Genomic DNA, 24,025 nt, shown 5'->3' with positions numbered 1-24,025 from the left:
ACAGGGGGAGGTATCTTCTGTCAATTACTTTCCCTTATTGGTCACAGAGTTTAAATCCCGGTTGAGCTGCTCAGGGATTGGATAGCTGAGGTTTGAACTTCCCTTCCAGCTCATCCAATCACCATGCTGCTTTATCGGGACTTGAAATTCTGTGACCAATAAGGGAAGAAAAAACTGTCACTGGAAGAAGATGCAGCCACCTGTGCTCCCCTCCTCCCTTCTGTAGTTGGCAGCTCACTGACAGCAGGTGGGCCACACTAATGAAGTGCAACATGGCAGGGCCCCCCTATAGGTAACCCTTTGTGGTCCCTGTTGTGTGGTGGGGCCCTGGGCACCAATTTTTTTAAACTTTTGGGGGGGGGCAAGTTTTTTTACATGGACGTTTAAGTGGGACCCTGGCCACCAATTTTCTTATAATGTGTGGGGGGGGGCCTGGCCACAAATTTTTTTCCCATGTGGGGTCCTAGCCACCAATATTTTTTAATGGGGGGCCCTTACCACAAATGTATTTTTTTAATGAGGGGGGCCCTGACCACAAATGTTTTTTTAATGGGGGGGCCCTAGCCACCAATGTTTTTTTACTGTGGGCCTGTGGGTGGGGAGGGTGGACCTGTAGGTGGGGCTTGTGGTGTGGCGCAGCCCAGGGGGCCCAGCAAATGTTGTCGTATGGGGCCCTGCGATTTCTGATGGCGGCCCTGGATGGCCAGGTTGCCACCATTTCTATGAAAATATTACCAATGGTAACAAAGGGTAAGGATGAATACAGGGAGGCTGATGCTGAATGGGGCAGCACCATGATAAAATGGCCCATATGTACTGAAAATATATAATATAAGCAATTTCCAAGGGGAGTTCAAGGAGGGAAGTAAGTGTAATTACATTACAGGAGTTACCCGGCATTATGGCCTCACTGTTGAACCTGGAGGGGATGTGGTGAATATATGGAAGCTAGGATGGGGTGGATCAGAGGCAGGTCAGGGACATATTGACTAGTAATTACTAATTTACCAGCAAGTACATTGCCAGTTACTTTGTATTACTGGCCCCTGCTGGTATTTTACTGACGAGGCTGGTAAAAGATTGGAGTTGGCAAGTCTACATACAGCTAGAGTGGATCCCCATACATGATAAAGTTGGGTAAGCACCAAGTATGGCTATGCCAATGATAAGAGGTGTAGGGAGTATTTTTGTATTGAGCAGGTACACAGTCACTTAGGCAAGGGCCAGATGAGTCAGATCTCGGCATGCATAGAAAAGCAGATTTTGCAGCAATTTTTTGAGTCTGCACCCGAGCTAGGCTTTACCACATTTTCAAACCAGTTATACCGGCCTTATTGGGGTAGACTTGGGGTCACAGGGTGGGTAAATTGGCAGGCTGGGCAGGCTAGTTACAGTCCTCTTCTGTATAAGGGGTGATCAGCAGCAGAGACAGAGTAGGAAGGGTTTACTGGGTTTCACAAATTTACCCACAGGTTAATTGCTGGTAAATTTGTAATATTGGCCCCAACCCTAGGGAGCTAGCCGGCTAGGCCAATCAAATAGCAGCCTGGTGGGGAAGGTAACCCGAGCTGAGGTAATGTTTGTGAGCAGTAGTGGAAAAGCAGATAATTGGCCTGCATTACAGGAAGCTGTACAATATAGCACCATTTACACTGAGGTTGCTGTTAGGCTCTCCCACGCCATATTTTAGCAACTCCTTGATGCCTTTTTATGAGAAAGGAAAACGCCCAATGCCATAGCTGACTGAGCAACAGCTCCTACGTACTTTATTTCCCTCACATCCGCACTCGTGACCGTGTCCATAGCATCTGCACCATCACTTCCTGCGCCTCATCCAGAAAGCGAACAGCTACCGCTTGCCGAACCAATTGTTATTCTGCGTAGTGAGCCGTCCCCTGAGGTGTTGCCAAACGCTAATTGGTGTACCCGATCAGCAACCCCTCCCACTTCAGTCACCTTATTTAGTTTATGATTCGCTTCCTCTTTGCTTTACGGTTATGTCCCTGAGATAAAGCGTCTGTGAAAATCGACAATTCTGTTGGTTTCAGTGCTTGTCACTCAAAGAACCCAAACTTTTTATTGGACTGAAAATATTGCTTGTTACAGAACGTCACTGGAACTTCGCCCACCTACTTGATTTTTAGTGGCGAACTTGCCTAGCAATCCGTGACGCGGAGGAGGTTTAGCAGCTCCTCTTAAATTGTGATTGGCTACATGGTATTTGTCAGGTCTGGCTCTGCCCTACACTGCACTGTAGGCTTGGTTGTCACTCTGCAGTGTTGTGTTCGATAGGCGGAGTGGGAGCGGCGCTGAGCCCGTGGGAAGGGAGACGGCGGCTGCCGGTAACAGGTAACTTCCGTTTTAAGTGCACTGTAAGTTTTTTTGTCTACTATTTGCCTCGGGACGTTGAAGTTCACCTTTTCTGTGTTATGACGCGATTCCTGGGCCTGGTGGTTTATATGTTTACATGAAGCGACGACATGCAGGCGGTGTTGTGGGTGAGAAATAACGCACGCATTGATTTTGTCTGTGTGTATACACAAGTGCAGCGGGTAGATCTGCACGTTCATTCTCTTTGCCCAGTAACCTTCTGCTGTGTAGACGTTGCGGAACTACAGGTCCCAGCATGCATTTGGCGGATGCTGTGAGATGTTCTGCTGCAGCTGCAATTTTGTCGACCCCTAAGGAGTTCTGCTGTTAGCCATCTGTCAGTCACTATGAGATAGTGGCGCAGAGGAAGTGAACTCCTCCTGTGTCGGCTCCAGGCAGTTTCCTCAGTGTCCAGGAATACCCAGCATGCTTCAGCTCTTGTGTTGGATGTCCCTGTGAGGTGTAGTACAGCAAAATCTTAGAAAACAGGCGGCAACCCATACAGGACACTTTATAAACAGTTTTATTTTCAGTTCTGCCATTGCTGGGCTAGGATCAGGTAAGTGAGAACACAGTGTCCCCCCAATAAAGTGTTTGCTGGAATACAGGTCTATTTAGGCCTTCACATGATTCACAAGAACAGGAATAAGTCCATTTTTAGGATTTAGGCCTAACACTATTCTTTCAACATGCCCAAGATGAAACCTAAACTATACCTCAGATTATCTCAATAAAAAAAAAACATGTTTGGCTAGGATATTGCTGTGAAGTCCTAAAAGTCCTTCGTATGTAGTCTTGAGCACTTATACAATTTGAGGGTTTGATCAGACATAATTCTCAGTACTGTCTATGGCAGGGTATTTTGTTTTTTTTATTAGCTTTTTGTAGCTGTGATACAACACGGGTAACAATTAGCACCGTGTGTGTCATTGCCCATAGGACTATGTTTATTTTTTACAGGAAATTCTACATGCAACTTTGTATATGATAAAAAGTCTAACAGTAGCAAGTTATTGTTATGTTTGTCTTTAAAGGGAGCGGTATTCACCATTGTTAAACATCTTTTATGCCTATTGCTAGAGTACGCAAAAAAAGCATTCCTGCTATTAATATTTGCTTATAAAGTAAGCTTTTGATGATTGCTGACAGTACCATTAATAGCATGCACTGGTGAGGAAGAGATGGGGCACAACCAATAGCACTTCAGGCCACTTAGGACTGTAGGAAAATGTTCTTACGCTCTCTTATACGCATAAGTGCATCAATCCTTATCCAGGGAACTGCTATCCCTTACGTTATTCATCCAATATAGTGATTTAAGGAGAGCACTCAAAGCAGTACTGATTTGGTTAAATTTTAATTGTGGACTTCAATTCACACAACATGTTTCAGGCCTTATTTGCCCTTTCTCAAGTGTGATCTTGAGAAAGGGCACGTAAGGCCCAAAACATGGTGTGTGAATTGTTGTCCACAATTAAAATTTAACCACATCAGTACTGCTTTGAGTGCTCTCCTTAAATCACTATATTGGATGCACTTCAGGCCACTGTTTCCCTGAATCTTCATGGCAGAATGATGCCAAATGCTTTATCAAGGTTGTAAAAAAGGGGGCAGAGACTCCATCTCCAGTGGGGCAGCACCAAATCTAAGGATTAGGTAAACTCTTACTTGATAGGTAAAGGATCTGGAAAGGTAAATAGGCAATAGTCACTAGGCAACCACCAGAAATTCTAGTTGCTTACTTGCTACCTGGAGTTAATTTTCTTCAAAATATACACTAGTACCGTTTGCTTACTGCCATCTTCTTTTGTTTTGCTAAGAGTCCCCAATACCAAAACTTGGAGGGCTGATGCACAGTACAAAAATCTGATGGCTGTGCTGCATAGAGAACTACCCTGTTCTGGTGCATTTGTCTCATTTAAAAAAAGTTATACACCCGCCCAGAGTGGCAGGAAAGTGTTTAGATTCACTAGGGTGTGTCTAACAACTTGGCACCGACAAATGATTTTGCTTTGTTATCCTTTAAGTCCTAATTGACCAACTACTTACTTTAGTAAAATATAAAGTATGGAAAGAAGTTATCACCAAATTGAACACCCCCTATAAAAAACAATTTTGTTCAACATGAGCACTTATCAAAAAATAGGTCTTGTCCTGAAAAATATATTCTACCTATGCTTTTGATTTAAAAAAAATAAATAAATAAAAATCCAAATTTTTAAGGTTACCAACCATGAGAGTGTTAATCTGCTGTCCTTTGTTAAATTTGCTTACATTAAAGGGGAAGAAAAGGTAAAATCATTGGTGGGGCTAAAATGTTAGGCACCTCCCAGTGATTCTAAACACCTACCTGAGGTACATCTGTAAGAGTGCCACATTGCAATCTTGTTCTTTCTGCATCGCCTCTTTGGTGCAGTCTCAGGACACATGTGCAGTAAAGTTAAAAGCCAAACTTCTCACTTTGCCTGGGGCCGCAGAGAGGCTACAAGAACAGGAAGAAGATGGTGTCTTGGCGCTCCTTCATTGGTACCTCGGGCTGGTACAGTTTTCAGCAAAACAGGAGAGCTGGCTTGGAGTCACAGGTTAAACATTATAATTACTGGGGTTTGCCTAACATTTTGGCACCCCACCAGTTTTCTGTATTTTCTTCTCTTTTAAAGCAACTAGATCTTCAAATGAATATTCATCCTCTGAAAGTATGCTATGATGAATAAACAGTTTCCATTTTAATCCATTCTTATATCAAGAGACTGTAATATTAACTTGTAAAAATAACTTGTTTCTCTGCAGGGCTAAGGCTGAAATGCCACTGCCTGTGTGTGTGAAGTGATATAAATGGCAAGTGACTGTCTCTACACGTGCACAGTGACAGACATACACCAGCCATGCCACTTACTACACACATAGGGTGGCATCAAACACCCTTTCTCAGCTGCAGGAGAAAATACCTAGTATGTCATTAGCCTACGTGCTCAAGACTGAGTGACAGAAACAATTTATACATGTGTACAGGTGTATAATCTTGTTTGTACTTGCTAGCTCTGAGTTGAGGTTAAGCCACATAGGTCTGAAACTATGCCATTTATTTTGAAGGACAGAACTTGTTTGTGAGAATTTAAATTGCATTTTTGGCTCTTGTATTTTTCAGTGGTAATATTTGATGTTTGTGTGTTTGGAAGGTAAGAGCCTGCAAGAATAAAAACGGTAATCTAAGGGGCAGATTTCAAATTGATTTCAAATTGAGTTTTCGAGGGTATTTTTGAGTCCAAAAAAAACTCGCCACATTTCTTTCCTTCTATTGTGTACACATGGGCTTCTGTGTCAGACTTCCTGTTTTCAGCTTAAACCTCCAGGGCTAGGGCTTGAGCATGCTCCGTTTGCTCCTCCCTCCTCCGGAGGGTTTTGCTCTAAAACTCGGTCAATTGGCACGATTTGAGGTTTTCTCAACGGAAAACTCGATTGAATAGAGTTTTCGGGTTATTAACCCCGAACTTGCTGTTTCCAGTTTTTTTCTTAAATTAGAAGCCATTTGAGTTGTGTGTTCATTAGAGGTCTAAAAAAGCTCACATAACTCTAAAATTCAACCTTTGATAAATGAACCCCTAAGTGTAATAACATGTCTGATTACAAATATTATGGTTTCATTCCTCCCTCTCTTGTATCCTCTTCAGTTGGAAGGTATGCATCTTGCCACCTTAGACATATAACAGCACACATGGGTGGGGCATTTTCTTAACCTAGAATCTTTTCCTTTAAAGCTGTTTACATGAGCAATGTTGTATTGGTCATACACAGACCCTTAGTAGCTGCCAACTTGGCCCCTTCAGTCCACGCTGGCAGCATATTGGCCAGTCTAATAAGATAAGCTAGCTTGCTTTCCTGGCTAATATCTGTCTGGGATTGACCAGATATCAATCAGGCAGGTTTAAAAATCCTTTTGGGCAAGGATGGGGGTTGATGTAATATTTTCTTTATAGACCTGCACAGAGGTCTGTAATGATTTTGATGTTGATCTAAGGGCCAAGCAATTGGATCAGCCTGACTTAGCCCACCACGTGGGTGGAAAAAGCTGGCTATACACATACAAATATGCATATATTATGGATAGATCAGCCTGACTTAGCCCACCACATGGGTGGAAAAAGCTGGCATGAATGATTGGAACAATAGGAAGGCGGCCATATTATCTGTGACCCCTAGTACACTAACTTTCCATCCCATGAGCCGATTTGGTGGAGAGGGTACCTGGGAGGCCTTAACAGCCACAAATCAGGCAAAGGTATGTCTACTCATTAGGCCCTTTCTACTTATGTCACTGGGATGTGTTTTATGACAGGTAGTGGGACTTCAAAGTGGTGAATAGTGAAGACAAGTAACAGTATCTTCTTCTAAGATGTTTCAGATACTTGGGTTACCAGGCCATATTCTCTGTATCTTGATTTCCTAATATTTCACATTATAGCTAAGGGACTGTAGCTCACAGTGAAGTATGTATGAACATTACATACAGTATCATGGATCTCTGGTGAAGATTCAGAATCTTACATTAAAGGTATTTTTATGTGTTAATGCTTTATGTTGTAGGTTTTATTTCGCAGTGCAATATCATTTCCAAAATCACAGGCTTTTTTTAAAAACTGGAGGTTGCTGGGCTGCACTGGTTGCATTTATTTAAACACTATCAATGCAGCAGTTCTTATTGAATTTTATAGAAATGTCCCTGATTTTTCCCATGATTTAGAACAGGGGCTTGTGAGCAACATGATTTTATATTTTTTATTTTATTTTTTGCATAGAATCCAGATTTACTGCCAGAGTCTGCTGTAGCAATAGTCAATCACAGCCCATAATTAGGACCCCCAGATTTTTTTGTATACTTGTGTTGCTCTCTAACTTTTTAAACATATGAATGTTGCTCATTGGTAAAATAATTTTGGGGACCCCTGATCTAGAAGGTGGTCCTACGCTATCAGATCTGCTTATTGAGGTTGGAGATCTTTGGCCACGACTTGCTCCAGGGCCAACTATTGGATCATAATGGGAACCTAGGGAGACCAGTCGGAAGATAATCACATCAGCTTGTGGCAGAAGTTTGGCCAGATATTGGTTGGGCAGGCCATCAGTAGTGCCCATATTAAGTTGCCAACTTGGTCTGGAGGGGCTTAGTCTTTTTTTTTTTTTTTTTGTATTGGCTTATGTGGCAACCTTTTAATTAATGATGTTTAGAAACTCATAGGAGACTTTTCTTTTGCCTACCTAAAAGGTTCAGTATTAGACATTGGACCTGTTAATTTAACAAATTATTATGATACTTTATAGAGCATCAACATAACGTGCAGCACTTTACAGAGGCTAAACATTCATATAAATCAACTTCAAATCCAAGTCTCCGATCAATTTACTTCATACTATTGCCAATTTTATGATGAGCCAATTAAACTTTCTGTATATGGAAATTAGATAGGATTTTACTAGGCAAAGAATTGAAACTTCTTGAGAATTGATATTTTGTGGCTTATTTTTTCCTTTACTTACTTGATAGCGTGACCATTTAAAGAATTCGTTGTTTTATGCTGGTATGTCAAGTCATGTGAAAGATATTATCTAAAACATGAAGTCTGGTCCTGTTATTGGGGCTGCCCTTGTGCCTGAACTTAGGGATAGCATAGCAAGTATTTTTTATGTTTATACTGTCATTCACTAGTGTTTATAGAATAATGCTTCTATAATGCTTTATAGAAAAATAATGTAATGTTACAAATAATGTAATAAAAATATATACATTCATATGAAAAAGTTTGGGAACCCCTCTTAATACTTTGTAGTTTTGTTTATCATCGGCTGAGCTTTCAAAGTAGCAACTTCCTTTTAAATATAACATGCCTTATGGAAACCATAGTATTTGCAGTGACAAAATTAGACCGGTGCATAAATTTGGGCACCCCAGCAGAGATATTACATGAATACTTTGTTGAGCCTCCTTTTGCAAATGCAACATCCTCTAGACGCCTCCTATAGCCTTTGACGAGTGTCTGGATTCTGGATGGAGGTATTTTTGACCATTTATCCATACAAAATCTCTCCAGTTCAGTTATATTTGATGGCTGCTGAGCATGGACAGCCTGCTTCAAATCATCCCATAGATTTTTCGATGATATTCAAGTCGGGGGGTCTGTGGCGGCCATTCCAGAATAATATACTTCTCCCTCTGCATAAATGCCTTTGTAGATTTCCAAGTGTGTTTAGGGTCATTGTCTTGTTGGAATATCCAACCCCTGAGTAACTTCAACTTTGTGACTGATGCTTGACCATTATCCTGAAGAATTTGTTGATATTGGGTTGAATTCATCTGACCCTCGACTTTAGTCAGACCTGCCTGTGGCCTTTCATTTCCGGATTACATTCCTGACAGTTGAAACTGACAGTTTAAACCTCTGAGATAGCTTTTTGTAGCCTTCCCCTAAACCATGATACTGAACAATCTTTGTTTTCATATCTCCCAGTACTCAGATGTTCCTGGGTAATGAAAGATATATCTATATCTATATCTATATCTATATATATATCTATATCTATATCTATATATATATATATATATATATATATATATATATATATATATATATATATATATATATATATATATATATATATATATATATATATATATATATATCTATGTATCTGTACTTTAAAGGAAGTGCACTGTATTGTTATTTTGTGTGAAATTTTTTGTGTATATATAGATATAGATATAGATATATATAGATATTATGTATAATCTGGCTTCTTGCAAAAGGATTATGGTAATTTGAGGGGGTAGTTTTGTGGGACATTGGGCAGTTTATAGGTCGTAGAAAAAATGGGACTTCAGTTCAAATGAGAATCTTAATTCAGTATGGCCAGTGCCAGTGAGATTAAAAATAGGACTGAATGTCTCTTTTGATGTGTAAGAAAATAAAACGCCAGTGAGATTAAAAATAGGACTGAATGTCTCTTTTGATGTGTAAGAAAATAAAACAAAAAAACCTTCTGTTTTAAGTTAATTGTTATTCTTTTATATCATGTCAACAAAGTAACACACCACCATTATGCTTTGTTTGTAACCCACCGACCCCCTCCCCCGGTCCAAAAAAGGTTGGGGACCCCTGCATTAATTGACAATAAACACTATTTATTATGGTACGGAACCACTGGCCTTATAGCCAATTGTTTGGCTGATGTGTAGAGCTCTGTGGTAGCAGTTCCAGCAGATACCTAGTTAGATGTACATCTTGCTTATTTTGTTTTCTGAAGAACTGATTTATCTGGCCTGGGGGACACAGTGACAACATCCAGTGCATAGAAGGAAACATGCTTCTGCTGGTACTTTCTCAGCGACCGTAGTTTTTCATTTCATTGGGAATTTCCAATAAGACCGCCTGTAACAAATAAAGCAGTATTTTTCTTCCCATGATGTAGTCCAAGTTTTTTTTAAAAAAATGCGATTTTTGTATTTATTCCTTTAACAGAAATAGAATTTTACTTGTTAGCACTCTGTTTTGCAATAAAGCTCAGTAGGGAATAGACACGACATACAGTATAATATCTTCAGATGTTTTCATCCCAAAATAGAAAGTCTGTATTAGATTGGTAATATATATTTAGAACTACATTCATGTCCCAAAAATGTCACAATGCAGGGGTTGCTGTTCACTGGCATTATTAAAGTGATGTGAAACCTTTACATTTTAAACCAATTGGGTTGTCATTTCCAGGACCAGATTCCCTAGCCTGACTCACTGCACAGCAATTAGGGTTACTGAGCATTTCTATAGGGAAAAACAATCAGGCAGCAGCCCAACTGTAACACCAAGGGGGTTATTTATCTAAGGTCGAATTTTAGAGGTATGAACTTACAACTTGAAAAAAGTTCCTAATTTAAGAAAAAATTCAAATGGAAAAAAACTCATCAGAGGGTTTGGGGGTTAACACCCTGAAATTTGAATTGATGGAGTTTTCAGTGAAAGAAACCCTCTGAAAAAAAACTCGCACATCATGAAGGCTATTAGCATCTTCATATGGTTCAAGGGGCCTCTGCCATTGACTTTAACCCCCAAAAAAAATCTATTTTACAATGTCCTACCATACTGATTGGACTTTGCAGAATATGGACATCTCCTTTTACTCAAGTCCAGTTAACATCTGTTTATATGACCTTTAAATTACTGCATGTGACTCCATGTAGCAGAAACTTATAGTGGAATTGAACAGAGGACCTCACTGGTGCAAGTTGGAAGAGCCACCATTTCCCAATATTTAATTCCATAAACCTTGCAGCATGTGCCAAGAGCAGTTATAAAGGCCCTTTTACTCTATGCAACTAAACTAAAGCAGCAAACAGAACACATTTTAACACTTGATCCTTTAACTCCAAACTCAACTTCGAGACGCTTAATTACGACGGCAGTATTCTCATCTGGAGTTTTATGCGTGTCGTCCAAAAATGATGAGGATTTGTGCTCTGTTCATTTCTGATCTCAAGCTTAGTTACTATATTGCCAGGACAAACGGGATACTTTTGTGTTTCCATAAATCCCATATAACCCAACCAAACCATAGCTCTGGCCTCTGAACTCCTGTAGAGTTTGGATATTGAAATTAGGGATGCACCGAATCCAGGATTCGGTTCTGGATTTGACCTTTTTCAGTAGGATTCTGATTCGGCTGAATCCTTGTGCCTGGCTGAACTGAATCCTAAATTAGGGGCGGGAAGGGAAATCAAGTGACTTTTCGTCACAAAACAAGGAAGTAAAAAAAAAAAAAAAATCCACTTTTTCCTTTGCTATTCAGCCGAATCTTTCACAAACGATTCAGAAATTCGGCCGAATCCCAAATAGGGGATTCTGTGCCTCACTAAATGAAATCCATTGCCTTTTGGTATTATTGTTATAAAATGCAATTTATTGCCCAGTGCTGTACAATAGAAGGGTGTATATGAAACCTATTAATACTAATCGACAGAGGGAACTGCTCATACTGTGTCTCGCCTTTACTTTACCTGTAATTAATTATTACACTGCTTGTTACAGCTTTAGGGTAGGGACACACTGGGCGATTTGGGGAGATTTAGTCGCCTGGCGACTAATCGCAGCGACTTTTCTTCCGGAATGCCTCCCCTCACTCTGCGCCTGGATAAAATGAAAAGTCGCCGGCGCTAATCACACACGGCGATTCGTTTTCCGAAGTCGCCCGAAGTTGCCTCACGAGGAAACTTCGGGCGACTTCGGAAAACGAATCGCCGTGTGTGATTAGCGCAGGCGATTTTTCATTTTAGCCAGGCGCAGAGCGAGGGGAGGTATTCGGGGAAGATTGGTCGTGGAAAGTCGCTGCGATTAGTCGCCAGGCGACTAAATCTCCCCAAATCGCCCAGTGTGTCCCTACCCTTAGGGCAGTGGCACAAGGGGTGGTTTCCAGCATTTGGTCACCTGATTGAAATTGTCCCCATCCACTTTTGTGCCGGTGCATTTGCTTAGCCGCCAATTATTGTTCCAGCTGCAAATCGCCCTGTGTGCTGTTCTGAGATTTTATTTTACTTTATTTTGCCTTCATGAGTTCACGTAGAGCAATTTGAATGACGGCATATAAAAGTTAAGCAGTATAATAAATGTGGCCACTAGTTGGCACTCTTGCCTTATATATCTCCGAATGAGTTCCTCCTTCATTACATGCAGACACGCATTTTTTTTTCCCCCAGTATAAAAAGCTGGGGAGAATGTAAAACGTCAATGTATAGGTAATTATGCAAATATTCTTATGCGCCTACATATTTGTAAAAAAAATATAAGAAGATGGAGCTGCCATAATATATATATACAGCCAAGGCAAAATTAATATTATTTGTAGACCCCTACTGTATAAATTGTTGCATTAATCTCTCATAATGAGGCTCATTTGCTAAATCCTCTAGGATTAGTGTCGCCAGCTGCATTCTTCAGTACTCCCAGCATCCTTCCGTTTGCATGACCAAAGCTAGGGGCGTTCCAGGGGAATACCTATATTCCACCCAGCACTGCATTCAGGATTGGTTAAAGCTTTTTAAACTCTATTCTAGGAGTCCAAATTACTGTAACTCGTGTTGTTAAAAGCAGGGCAAGTGGCAAAACAATAATGGGTGCTGGGTGTTACACATTGTCCTTTTATTAATAAATCCTTTAGATTTTTTGCAGCTAGCTAGTTAAAGGGGGTGGTTCAATACAATAGTGTTTTGTTTTTTTGTTATCTGCTATGTAACCTGTGCCTTTTCTCTTTTTTTTCCAGCTGGAATGGCTGCCCCCATGGCTACATATCAGCTTGTTTATATAAACTTTAGTAGTCTTTATGAAGCAAACAAGCCGTTTTTACCAGTGCAGAGCAATAGTATATTATATTTTAATTACTTTGATACATTTTCAGTTTTTGGTGTTACTGTTCCTATAATTTTTAGTTTGTCATAGAATGGCCAACTCTCTGATTTAGATCAACTGAAAAGTTGCATTTATATAGTGTTTTAATTATTTGCATTCTTTTTCGGACTTTTTTTCCAGCTTTCAGATGGGGGTCACTGACCCCGATCTAAAAAAGCAAATGCTCCGTAAGGCTACAAATGTATTGTAACTGCTACTTTTTATTCCTCATCTTTCTATTCAGGCCTCTTATTCATATTCCAGTCTCTTATTCAAATCAATGCATGGTTTCTAGGGTAATTTGGACCCTAGCAACTGGATAGCTGAAATTGCAAACTGGAGAGCTGCTGAATAAAAAGCTAAACAACTCAAAAACCACAAATAATAAAAATTGAAAACCAATTGCAAATTGTCTCGGAATATCACTCTCTACATCATACTAAAAGTTAAACGAAACCATTAACTCCATATCTGTCTCTAAGTGCGGTGGTATATATTCTTGTACTAGTGTGGCCAGTAATAAAGCATAGGAGCAATTCAAATTTAAATCATTGGTGATTTATTAGTTAGAAAACTGCACCAAACCGGGGGGGGGGGGTCCTATCAAAGCTGATCTTCACTTCTCTTCTGTCTTCGTTTCTTGGGGTGCAGGCAAAAATCTGTTGCAGTTGTTTATAACATGGTGTCTGTGGTGTGTCAGCTCCCTTGCCCTTTGTCTTATACCCTACACATATTAACAGTCTTTATTCGTAATCCCTTGCTGCATGCAGGATACTTCTCAAACATTTATACAGATTAAGTTCATGTATTTAATGTTAGGGTGTAGAAAGCATAGCTTATGTGATTGCAAGTTTCTTTCCTTTCAGAGAGAACACAAGACCCTTGGGCAGTTCCCTTGCCTGTAGGGGATCTGGAGGTCTTGAAAGAAAGTCAGCCGACTTCTATACTAATAAGTGATCTGTCAGAATCTTATCAGATTGGAATATTACACATCAATAAATTGGTAAAACATCCACTTCATCTGCTCTTGGCATTCATCATACACCAGTGGGTGCAGTACCCATAAAAAAAACATGTGGTCACTTAAAGTGGTTGTTCACCTTTGAGTTAAAGGAATACTGTCATGGTAAAAAATGTTTTTTTCAAAACACATTTATTAATAGAGCTGCTCCTGCAGAATTCTGCACGGAAATCCGTTTCTCAAAAGAGCAAACATATTTTTTTGTATTTAATTTTGAAATCTGACATGGGGCTTGACAGTTTGTCAGTTTCCCAGCTGCCCCCAGTCATGTGACTTGTGCTCTGATAAAGAGCACTAAGTTTCCTTGTGAGGTAACTTCAGCTACTTTGGAAAACAAAGCGATCTGAGTGCCATCCCGCCGGCGGGAAGGCAGTTTGGGGAGATTAGTCACCCCGAAGAAGAGGAGATTTGTCACTGGGCGACTAATCTCCCTGAATCTGAGCGTGTGCCCTGATCCTTAAAGTGTTGCTGTGCTCCTTCCCTTAATGTGAAGCTATTGTTATAAAATGTGCTACTTTATGTGCTTTAATTACCTCATCCTTTTTGCCTGTCAAAAAGAAACCTACTACTTTGTCTTGATGGTACTACAGCACGTGTGGCCCAGTAGCTGGCGGCAACATTGTACCATTTCTCACACAGCAGCCAGACATTAGCTGCAAACAACATTTCAAATATGCCCTTCTCCCTTCACTGGATTAATTATACCAGAACCATCATCAAAAGGCTTACCAGGGAACTTTGTATATAAAAGAGAGTATAGTGCATACCTCCAGTTGTGTTTGTACATCAAACATTGAGCACTGCAGTTGCAGGTCAGTAGCAATAAAATCCATTATATCCCTGTTCTGCCATAGGTAAAGCACATCTAACTGACATTAATGGCCACTTTTAACTGATGATTTATACCCAGGATATTCCCATAAACTGTCATGTTACAAACTCTCTGTTGCTGACTTTTTTTTTTTTTTTAACTCCAGGTTCTTCACCCATATATCCCTTTTCAACCCGTGTTTAATAATCCCTGCCATATGACTGTACTTCTAACACAAATCCCTTACATAGTCCTTTCCTTTGTGTAACTGATGTAGTGTCTCCCTATAGATCTCTCTGGCCCCCCCCCCCCCCGTACCCTTGTGGGGTCATTGGGTCTCCCTCATCTTTATTTGCAGCCCTGCATAATATGGTGGTGCACTAAAAATACATGTTAATAATTTACACCCCTGTTCCCATGAGTGCCACATAGCAGAAGTAGACGTATGAAGAAAAAACCTATTTGGAAAACCCCAGGTCCCGAGCATTCGGGATAACAGCTCCTATACCTGTATAGTTTTATTATTACAGAGAAAAAGAAAATATTTTTTTAAAATGTGGATAATTTGGATAAAATGGAGAGATGGCCATCCCATAATTCAGAGCTTTCTGGAGAACGTGTTCCTTCCAGTTGCAGTGTGGGCTTTATTAGCTAATTTTAAATGACTGCTCTAGTAATGTATTACCTTGCTTTAAATCCCATCCTTTAGTTACTAATGTTTGTGAGTTGTTTTTTTTTTTTTTTTACATTATAGTACATATTGTCTTAAAAAAAGGAGATGTACATATTGTCTTAAACAAAAGGAGAGAGACTGCAAGCCCTATTTAGTAAGCTCTTTAGGCTCACTTGTAGTAGATAAGAGCACTAGTGATCCATTACAGCTTCCTTTATTGGTCACTTTTTGTGTGGCATCAGTTCTCTCACATTTCTTATTGTTTTCTCTGCAGCAGAAGTAATGGCAACACACTTTCCCCCAGCGGCTTGCTCAGGCCATTTGCATCTCGGAAAGCTTATCTCACTGCAGTGGGTTGTGGATAGCGCCTGCAGCCATGTGAAGTTAAACGGATATTCACTCATATCTATTAATGATGGGAATCATGTCAATTTTACGAAAGCTAATGGCACACAGGGAACATAAGTAATGGTCAGCCACAGACAGAACACTCTTTCTGCCAGATTCTGCTTTTAAAGGAAATCACTCCGGCTAATGTAGGCTTTTCATTCAATAACACCAAGTAGTCACACGTGTTTTGACAATCACATTTTCTATTAGATGGCAATGATTGCCATTAGCCTTACATAGTTCCAACCCAGGATTACCCAGTGGTCTGACATGAACCATCCTAACAATTATATGAATTGTGTCAGTTTTGCTACCAACTAACCACTGTAAATCCCCGGGGTATCATGGGGAACTGTCTTTTCAACATGTTAAAAAGGAGACGTAAAGTTCACCAGGGGGCTACCAAATCACTAGGGGGTACCAAATGTTATGCACCCACCAGTAATTAATAAAAAATAGTGGTGCATTTTCTTTAGTATAAGTGCAACTACACGTATCGGATGAATTCATCTGACAAAACTACAGACAAAACAAAGAGATAAAGCGAGTGAGAGTACACAGCCAGGCAGTAACTCCTCCTAGTGTCTGTGCAGCAATGATGTAGTAAAATTCCAAATAAAAATGTAGTTAAGAGTTCACACACTTGTATGCCAAACATTAATTTATGTCTGGAAATGCTCACGTATGAGTTTAATGCAGTTTACCTTAAAAAAAAAAAAAAAGATACAAATAAACACACACTGCTTGCAAGAGTCTGCTTACCAATGTGTAAGTAAGATGTGTTTTTATTTGTTTGTTTGGAATTAAACACTGATTGTCTCATTTGAAATTGTTTGTGTTGGTTTTTTTTTTTTTTATAAAGGATGGTGCTCCTATTGGCAGACAACTTCACCAGCCCAGAGTACTTCTGTGTAAGCACCATGGAGCAATCCTCTTCCTTCTTCAAGGCGGGTGCACACACAACGTAGAGTGAAAAGCTGAAATTTAAAGTAGGGATGCACCGAATCCACTATTTGGGATTCGGCAGAATCCTTCATGAAAGATTCGGCCAAATGCTGCACCAAATCCACATTTTAATTTTGCATATGCAAATTAGGGTCAGGAAGGGGAAAAGTAGAGAATTATTTTACTTCCTTCTTTTATGCATAAGGAAATTAGGCGTCGGTTCGGCCAGACACATGGATTAGAATCCGAATCCTGCTGAAAAAGGCTGAATCCCGAACCGAATCCTGGATTCGGGGCATCCCAAATTTAAAGCAAACAGCCAGCATTTTCACTCAACTGTACGTGTGTTAGACCGGGACCATAGAGGATTGAAGAATACGATCACTCCATGGTGCTTGCACAGAAGTGTCAGTTAAGCTATTATTATGACTGGGAGGGGGGATATAAATGGAAACAGCACAGGAAAATTGCAGAGTAATGGAATTGGATTCTTTGAAAATTTCAGAGCTGCACCTTCTCAGTGGTGGACTTACAACAAAAGTCTTATATGTTCGTAAAAGTGTCAGTTCCGGACAGGAGTATTATCACTTCAATCCCATGTTTGTATCTTGTAGTATAGAGGCATGATATTCCTTAGACTTAGATCTATGTGGGCTTGCGATACGGTTTTATATTGTTAATGATTTATTTTTGTTTTTTTTAAAGGGGAACGATCGCGAAAATGAAAAATGTATATAAACTTCAGCATACTGAAATAAGAAACTTTCTAAATACAATCAATTTCTGAAATAATCAAGTTTATCTTCACTATTCCTCTCTCAAAATCTTTCTCCTCATTCTCTCTTCATTCAAGAGTTGGGTGTCAGATGAATCATCAAAAATATCTTATATGGGGGCTCCTTTTGCCTAGAAGATGTATTGGAGCTCACTATATTAAAATCACCAGTCATCATGTCTCTCTACATGCTGACTCTGTGCAGAATGCAGTTATTTTGTTTGTAGTAGAATCAGTTATTTGAGTGAGCTTTAATACATCTGCTAGGAAAGGGAGCCCCCTATAGGTCTTTGTTTCCCTTATGTCAAATACTGTACTGGTGTTGGTATTACTTAAATATAATGCATACTTAACTTGTTGGTTGCTGTATGTTCATTAAAACTATTATAAAATGGGCTAATAGTGTTGGAAAACAAAACAAGATCATGCTAAATATGCTAATATTCTTGTATTTTAGATTCTGCTTTTGCTTGAATCTGCTGCCTGTCCTCAGCTTGCCCAGTGATTGTCCAGAACCTTCCTCCATCCTCTGGAGCCCTTCTATTTGTTCCCCATTCTAGGACATGGCCGGGAGAGGAGCTGCAAGGCCAAATGGTCAGTCGCAAGCCAGTAAAATATGCCAGTTCAAATTGGTACTGCTGGGCGAATCCGCAGTAGGAAAATCAAGCCTGGTATTGCGTTTCGTGAAGGGGCAGTTTCATGAGTTTCAGGAAAGTACCATTGGTGGTAAGTGCATGTGAGGAACTGGCTAACAGTCCAAAAATCCTATTAGCAGGGGTGATGATACCACTGGTGTGCATTAGGTATCCAGCTTTTTTTCTTTTTTTTTTTATATTGTTTTAACATTTTCATAAACAAAAAGTTTAATGTTTGTGTCTGTAGTGTTTCAGTCTGAGCTCAGTGATCCAGGAGCAGATTCAACTGTTGCAATTTGCTACATCTAGTATTAGTAATTCTAAAACATCTGGACATGATGAGTAATAATTGAAGACTTTTCACTACTCATCCAAGCAGCTTCTGGTGTGGGAAGTTCTCGGCATATAGACTCTTCCACTAATCCAATCACAATGGCACATTGTAACTCTTCAAAGAGGTGACATCTGAAACTCACAGAGATTGTGAAACTCACAGTTACTGTGATATCATGCAACTAGTTTGGTTGATACAATTAGTTGATATATTCCTCAGCAGCATCTGTGGAATATTAGCAACTATTGTATCAATTCTAACAGCTGCCTTTAATGAAACTCTGGGATTCTGCTCAGCAGGGACAAAGATAACAAATGTATTGACTAAATGTATCAATTTAAAACCGTTAAAGGACCATTAAACATAAATTTTTTGAAGAAAAAAAATTTGTTTGTATAGAACGAAAACAAAACACAAAGACAAATTAAATTTTAAATCACTAAGTCTTTATTAAGAAATAACTTACCAAAATGCTGTGCTCCCTTTTCAGAAAAGGCGATCCATCGCGTGGCGCTCTATTTCTCGTACCTGCCTTCCTTATAGGAGATAGCCAGGGAGGAGAAATCGAGCGCTGCATGATGGATCGTCGCCGTGTCGTCGCCTTTTCTAAAGAGGAGCACAAGCAGAGTTTCGGTAAGTTATTTCTTAGCGATTTAAAAATGTAATTTGTCCGTGTGGTTTTTTTATCGTTCTATACGAACGGATTTAAAAAAAATTGTTACTGGTCCTAAAGAGTCAGCGACCCCCCCCCCAGAGCTGCTTTAGAAAGGTGAAACATGGAACTTTACACTTCAATATTAGAAAAATGGTCACACATAGAAAATAGAAAGCCATTGGAAAAAGTTTTTATTTCCGGGGTACTGTCTGAAACCAACTGAACTGGAAAAAGTATTTGAAGGAGAACAACCCCTTTAATTTTTGATGATCCAATCAATGGAAAACCCTGAGTCCCAGTCATTCTGGATAATAGACCCTATACCTGTAATAAAAAAAAAAGAGAGAGACCAAAAAGTTAATGGAAATATAAACAACAACATAAGTATAACTCTAATACAAAAACTCAAACATATTTTACAACAATGCACACCGTGTCAAAGTAAGAAATGAAAACATCAGGGTGCAGGTAGCAAACACAGTATGCCAGATCTCCAATAGATTGCTGCTAAACAGTCAAACAGGACATGTGCTTGTCAAATTACATTACCCAGTTAAGTCCATGGAATGATGCTGCTAGGGAGTCCATCGGAAAAACGTTACTTGCCAAACGTCGAAACTCTACAGGGTGACTTTTAGGAAGCACCACCACTCCCTCGGCAACCTAAATAACCCCTGCTGAAGAATATGGTGCTATTCATTATTAATTAATAACTATAAATCTATAGAAATTAAAAACAGGTAAAATGGGGGGAGAGGAAGCTTAGTGGGAGACCAGTCTTCGTATTGAGTATAAGGCATTTCACCAACAGATGAACCACTGATAACCTCCAGTCGGCTCATGGTAATACTGTGCAATGTGTGTAATTTTAGTAAATAGTTACAAATGGAACATAGCAACACTCAATTTTATAACAACCCAAGATTACTTTATTGTGGTTTTACACTGATGTAGCGTGAGGCTCAGAATGCTGTAGGTATATTTGCATTAAAGATTTTTATTGATTTTTCATAAACAGGCATATCTTTATTCTGATAATAAATCTCTTGAGTTGTTTTTTTATTGCTTTGTTCGTGGATGTGTTCCAGCTAAAACATGGGATAGTGAAGTGCAGTGACACAATTTTATCTCTCACATTTTATGGCATTTTAAAAATCAAAGACCATAAATGAAGTTAAATCCAAGATAGAAAAAGTTAACCACGTAAGCTTGTATTTTCCTCCTATGCTTTTCTCTTCTACAAACCAAACAAAATACTTCTAGACTTTCAACTCTAAAAGTGTTCTTGTGGAGTTGCTTAGTGCAGGGGTAACTATGCTATGGCATCCCTAGGAGCAGCCTTTAAGAGTTTGGTCCTGCTCTTGTTATGGCAGGGCTGCTTTAGACTCCCTAGTTGTTCCTTTTTGGTTGCTCAGTAACACAACATGGGAATTTCTTTAAAAAAAAAAAGAACTTTGTGAAGAGAACAGAAGCAGAAGATGAACAAAAAAAATGTGTCATTGGCTAAAACAAGACAAGGCAGAAACTGCTTTTAGAGAAGCTCTAATAATAATATAAACAATTTACAATTTAGGCAGATTCCTTTTTGTTTTATAATTGGAAACTCTAAGGGATATATATATATATATATATATATATATATATATATATATATATATATATATATATATATATATATATATATATATATATATATATATATATATATATATATATATATATATATATATATATATATATATATATATATATATATATATATATATATATATATATATTATATATAAAACAAGGGAAAGTTGTGCTCACCACTAGTTTTTAAAAACATTAGGCGGGGGTGCAATGAGGGTGTGACCACAAAATATTTGTCTATATATATATATATATATATATATATATATATATATATATATATATATATATATATATATACTGTATATCTATCTCTATCAAAGCTGCAAATTGCAACAGGTACACATTTTAGGGAAGCTTTGAAATACATAACTCTGTTCACTTGTATAGGAATTGTGGCGGCATAGTTTTAATAAACTAACAAGTGAAAATGGAGTTGCCTTTGATACATATCTGATACATATAATACATAATATGATACATTAATCTGATACATATAATACATCTGATGCATATGCGGGGCTGTGAGGTTTTCCTCTGGAGAACTGGTGAGTTCTACTTTTTACTAAATATGCTCCTAAGGGGCTGATTTATCAAAAATAGAGTTGGTTTCATTTTATTGATTCGAGAAAAACACAGGTGTGAAAAGTATTTTCTGAAACCTCTACTAATAGGAATTCATTGAAGAAAAACAAACACAAAAAGTTGCCAGACAAAAAAACAAATACTTAAGAACTCGAGTATCTGTATATTGAGCAGGTGTGTGTTTTACTCACAAATTGGTTGTGCCCTCAGGGTAAACTACTTGTAGCTGGCATGCAACTTTTTTTTACATGAAACAACTTGGGAATATTTTGGTGCTTTTTTGGTAGCTAGCAATCGAGAAAAAAAGTCATACAAGTTTTGTTTGTGGTTTGGACCCTAGCAACCGGATTGCAAACTGGAAAGCTGCTGAATAAAAGCTAAATAATTAAAGAAAACCACAAATTATAAAAAATGAAAACCAACTGCAAATTGTCTCTGAATAATCACTTCCTTCATCAAACTGAAATATATCACAAAGGTGATCCATCCCTTTAAGGAGCAAAAATGTGAACTTAAAGGAGAAGGAAAGCTACAGAGCCATTTTATTGCCAATAGATTAGCTGCAATCGTGCAAACTAGAATGCTATATTTATTCTGTAGAATGTTTTACCATACCTGAGTAAAAAGCTCTAGAAACTCTGTTTGTTTAGAATAGGAGCTGCGGTATTAATGTGGTGTGACATCACTTCCTGCCTGAGTCTCTCCCTGCTCTGGGCTCAGATTACAGTAGAGAAGGGAGGGGTGGGGGGAGAGGAGCAAACTGAGCATGCTCTTGCCCAGGGCAATGAGGTTTAAGCTGGAGGCAGGAAGTCTGATACAGAAGCCCATGAGTACACAATAGAAGGAAAGAAATGCTGTTTCTTTTGACAGGGGACTCAGAGCAACATTACTTTGGGGGTTTACTGGTATATTTAGATGGACCTTTCTGATAAGGCTTACTTAGTTTTAACCTTTCCTTCTCCTTTAAAATACCGCAAAACCTCATAGTCTAGTATCACCGTCCACAGCATGATAAGAATGCAATTTAAAGTGAACCAGCCATAGGGTTTAATAGTGTGCGCTTCCTTAGTTCAAATTCCCATTATTAAGTGCAGAGGGCTGGGCTCCATGTGGCTGGAGAACGGATTTGTTGATTTGTTTCCTTGGATCTTCTTCACAGCGGCATTTCTCACACAGTCTGTCTGCCTGGATGACACAACTGTAAAATTTGAAATCTGGGATACAGCAGGACAAGAGAGATACCACAGCTTGGCACCCATGTATTACAGGGGAGCACAGGCTGCCATTGTGGTGTATGATATCACAAACCAGGTAAGAGACCATGTTTTCAGGAAAGGCCTTTTTTTATAACCCTGATTGGGTGAATGGATACATACTTTCCAACAAATGGGAGTATCTGGGCCTGTAAAGGATTTTCCAGTATGACGCTCTACGGGGCAGGGACCTCCTTCCTCCTGTGTCTCTTAGCATGTGCCACGTGATTTTTATTACTGTGTATATTCATTTTTATGTATTGCAATGTTTGCATGATTACTGTATTGTAAAAATGTATATCAATTAGTATACAGTAATTCTATATCATAGTGATATTCATTAAGGATAAACCGAATCCAGGATTTGGTTCGGGATTCGGCCTTTTTCAGCAGGATTCGGCCGGATCTTTCTGCCCGGGCGAACCAAATCCAAATTTACATATGCAAATTAGTGGCGGCGAGGGAAATCACGTGACTTTTTGTCACAAAACAAGGAAGTAAATATTTTCCACTTCTCACCCCTAATTTGCATATGCAAATTTGGATTTGGTTCAGTATTCGGACGAATCTTTTGCGAAGGATTCGGGGGTTCGGCCGAATCCAAAATAGTGGATTCTGTGCATCCCTAATATTCATACATAAAAAGTAGTTTATCCTCAGTGTACATGCAGTTTATGAGTATAGCATACAACTGCTTAATTTACAGATACGTAAAAGCTATGGAAATATTTAACACTTAGAGGCACATTTATCAAAGGTCGCATTTCGAATTCATGTGAGTTTTTAAAAACTCCCCTAAACTCCCATACAATTGAAATTCGACCAATCGAAATTTATTTTAAAAAATAGAATTGTATAAACTCTGATGAATGCAATCAACCCGAAACTCGAATCAAATTCAATTCTTGATTTATGTTTTTTTTCTTCGAAAAAAAGGTTTTAGGTGTCAAATAGTCAAAGTTGAGTTCTTAAAGGGGTGGTTCACCTTTAAGGTAACTTTTATTATGTTGCCTTTTTCTTCTGACTATTTGCAGCTTTCAAATGGGCGTCGCTGACCCCTTCTAAAAAGCAAATGCTCTGTAAGGCTACAAATGTATTATAAATGCTACTTTTTATTACTCGTCTTTCTATTCAGATCTCTCCTATTCATTTTCCAGTTTCTTATTCAGATCAATGCATGGTTGCTAAGGTAATTTGGACCCTAGCTACCAGATTACTTAAAATACAAATTGAAGAGATGCTAAATAACCCAAATCTCAAGTAATCAAAAATTAAAACCAATTGCAAATAATCCCTGAATATCACTCTACATTATACTAAAAATTATCTCAAAGGTGAATAGCCCCTTTAAAGGGCCAGAGTATGATAGATCTCGAAAATCTAATAAGATTTTTTTTTTAAAAAAATCGAATCTAATTTGAATAATTCCCTAGTCGAATTTGACAGTTTTGACCATAAAAAAAAACTTTAAAATTATCAATTTGAACCTTGATAAATCTGCCCCCTTAACTTATTAGAAGTA

At 38.8% G+C, this 24,025-nt stretch overlaps 1 protein-coding gene across 5 annotated transcripts in view; it reads left to right on the top strand.

The window, feature by feature from the left end:
- Positions 1 to 1,801: 1,801 nt before the first annotated feature.
- Positions 1,802 to 24,025, top strand: part of rab5b.L (RAB5B, member RAS oncogene family L homeolog) — a 32,880-nt gene continuing 10,656 nt past the window's right edge. Inside the window, exons 1-3 of one of the 5 annotated variants that reach the window (XM_018244948.2) lie at positions 1,802 to 2,372; positions 17,867 to 18,135; positions 22,410 to 22,561. In XM_018244948.2, coding sequence (XP_018100437.1) covers positions 17,973 to 18,135; positions 22,410 to 22,561 — 315 coding nt within the window. In that variant the 5' untranslated portion in view covers positions 1,802 to 2,372; positions 17,867 to 17,972. 5 annotated transcript variants of the gene reach the window in all.

Source organism: Xenopus laevis, chromosome 2L (assembly GCF_017654675.1).
Source record: "Xenopus laevis strain J_2021 chromosome 2L, Xenopus_laevis_v10.1, whole genome shotgun sequence".
In the NCBI taxonomy this organism is placed as follows: Eukaryota; Metazoa; Chordata; class Amphibia; order Anura; family Pipidae; genus Xenopus; species Xenopus laevis.
Note: the sequence above shows the minus strand (reverse complement) of the source record. Positions and strands in the feature narration are given on the sequence as shown.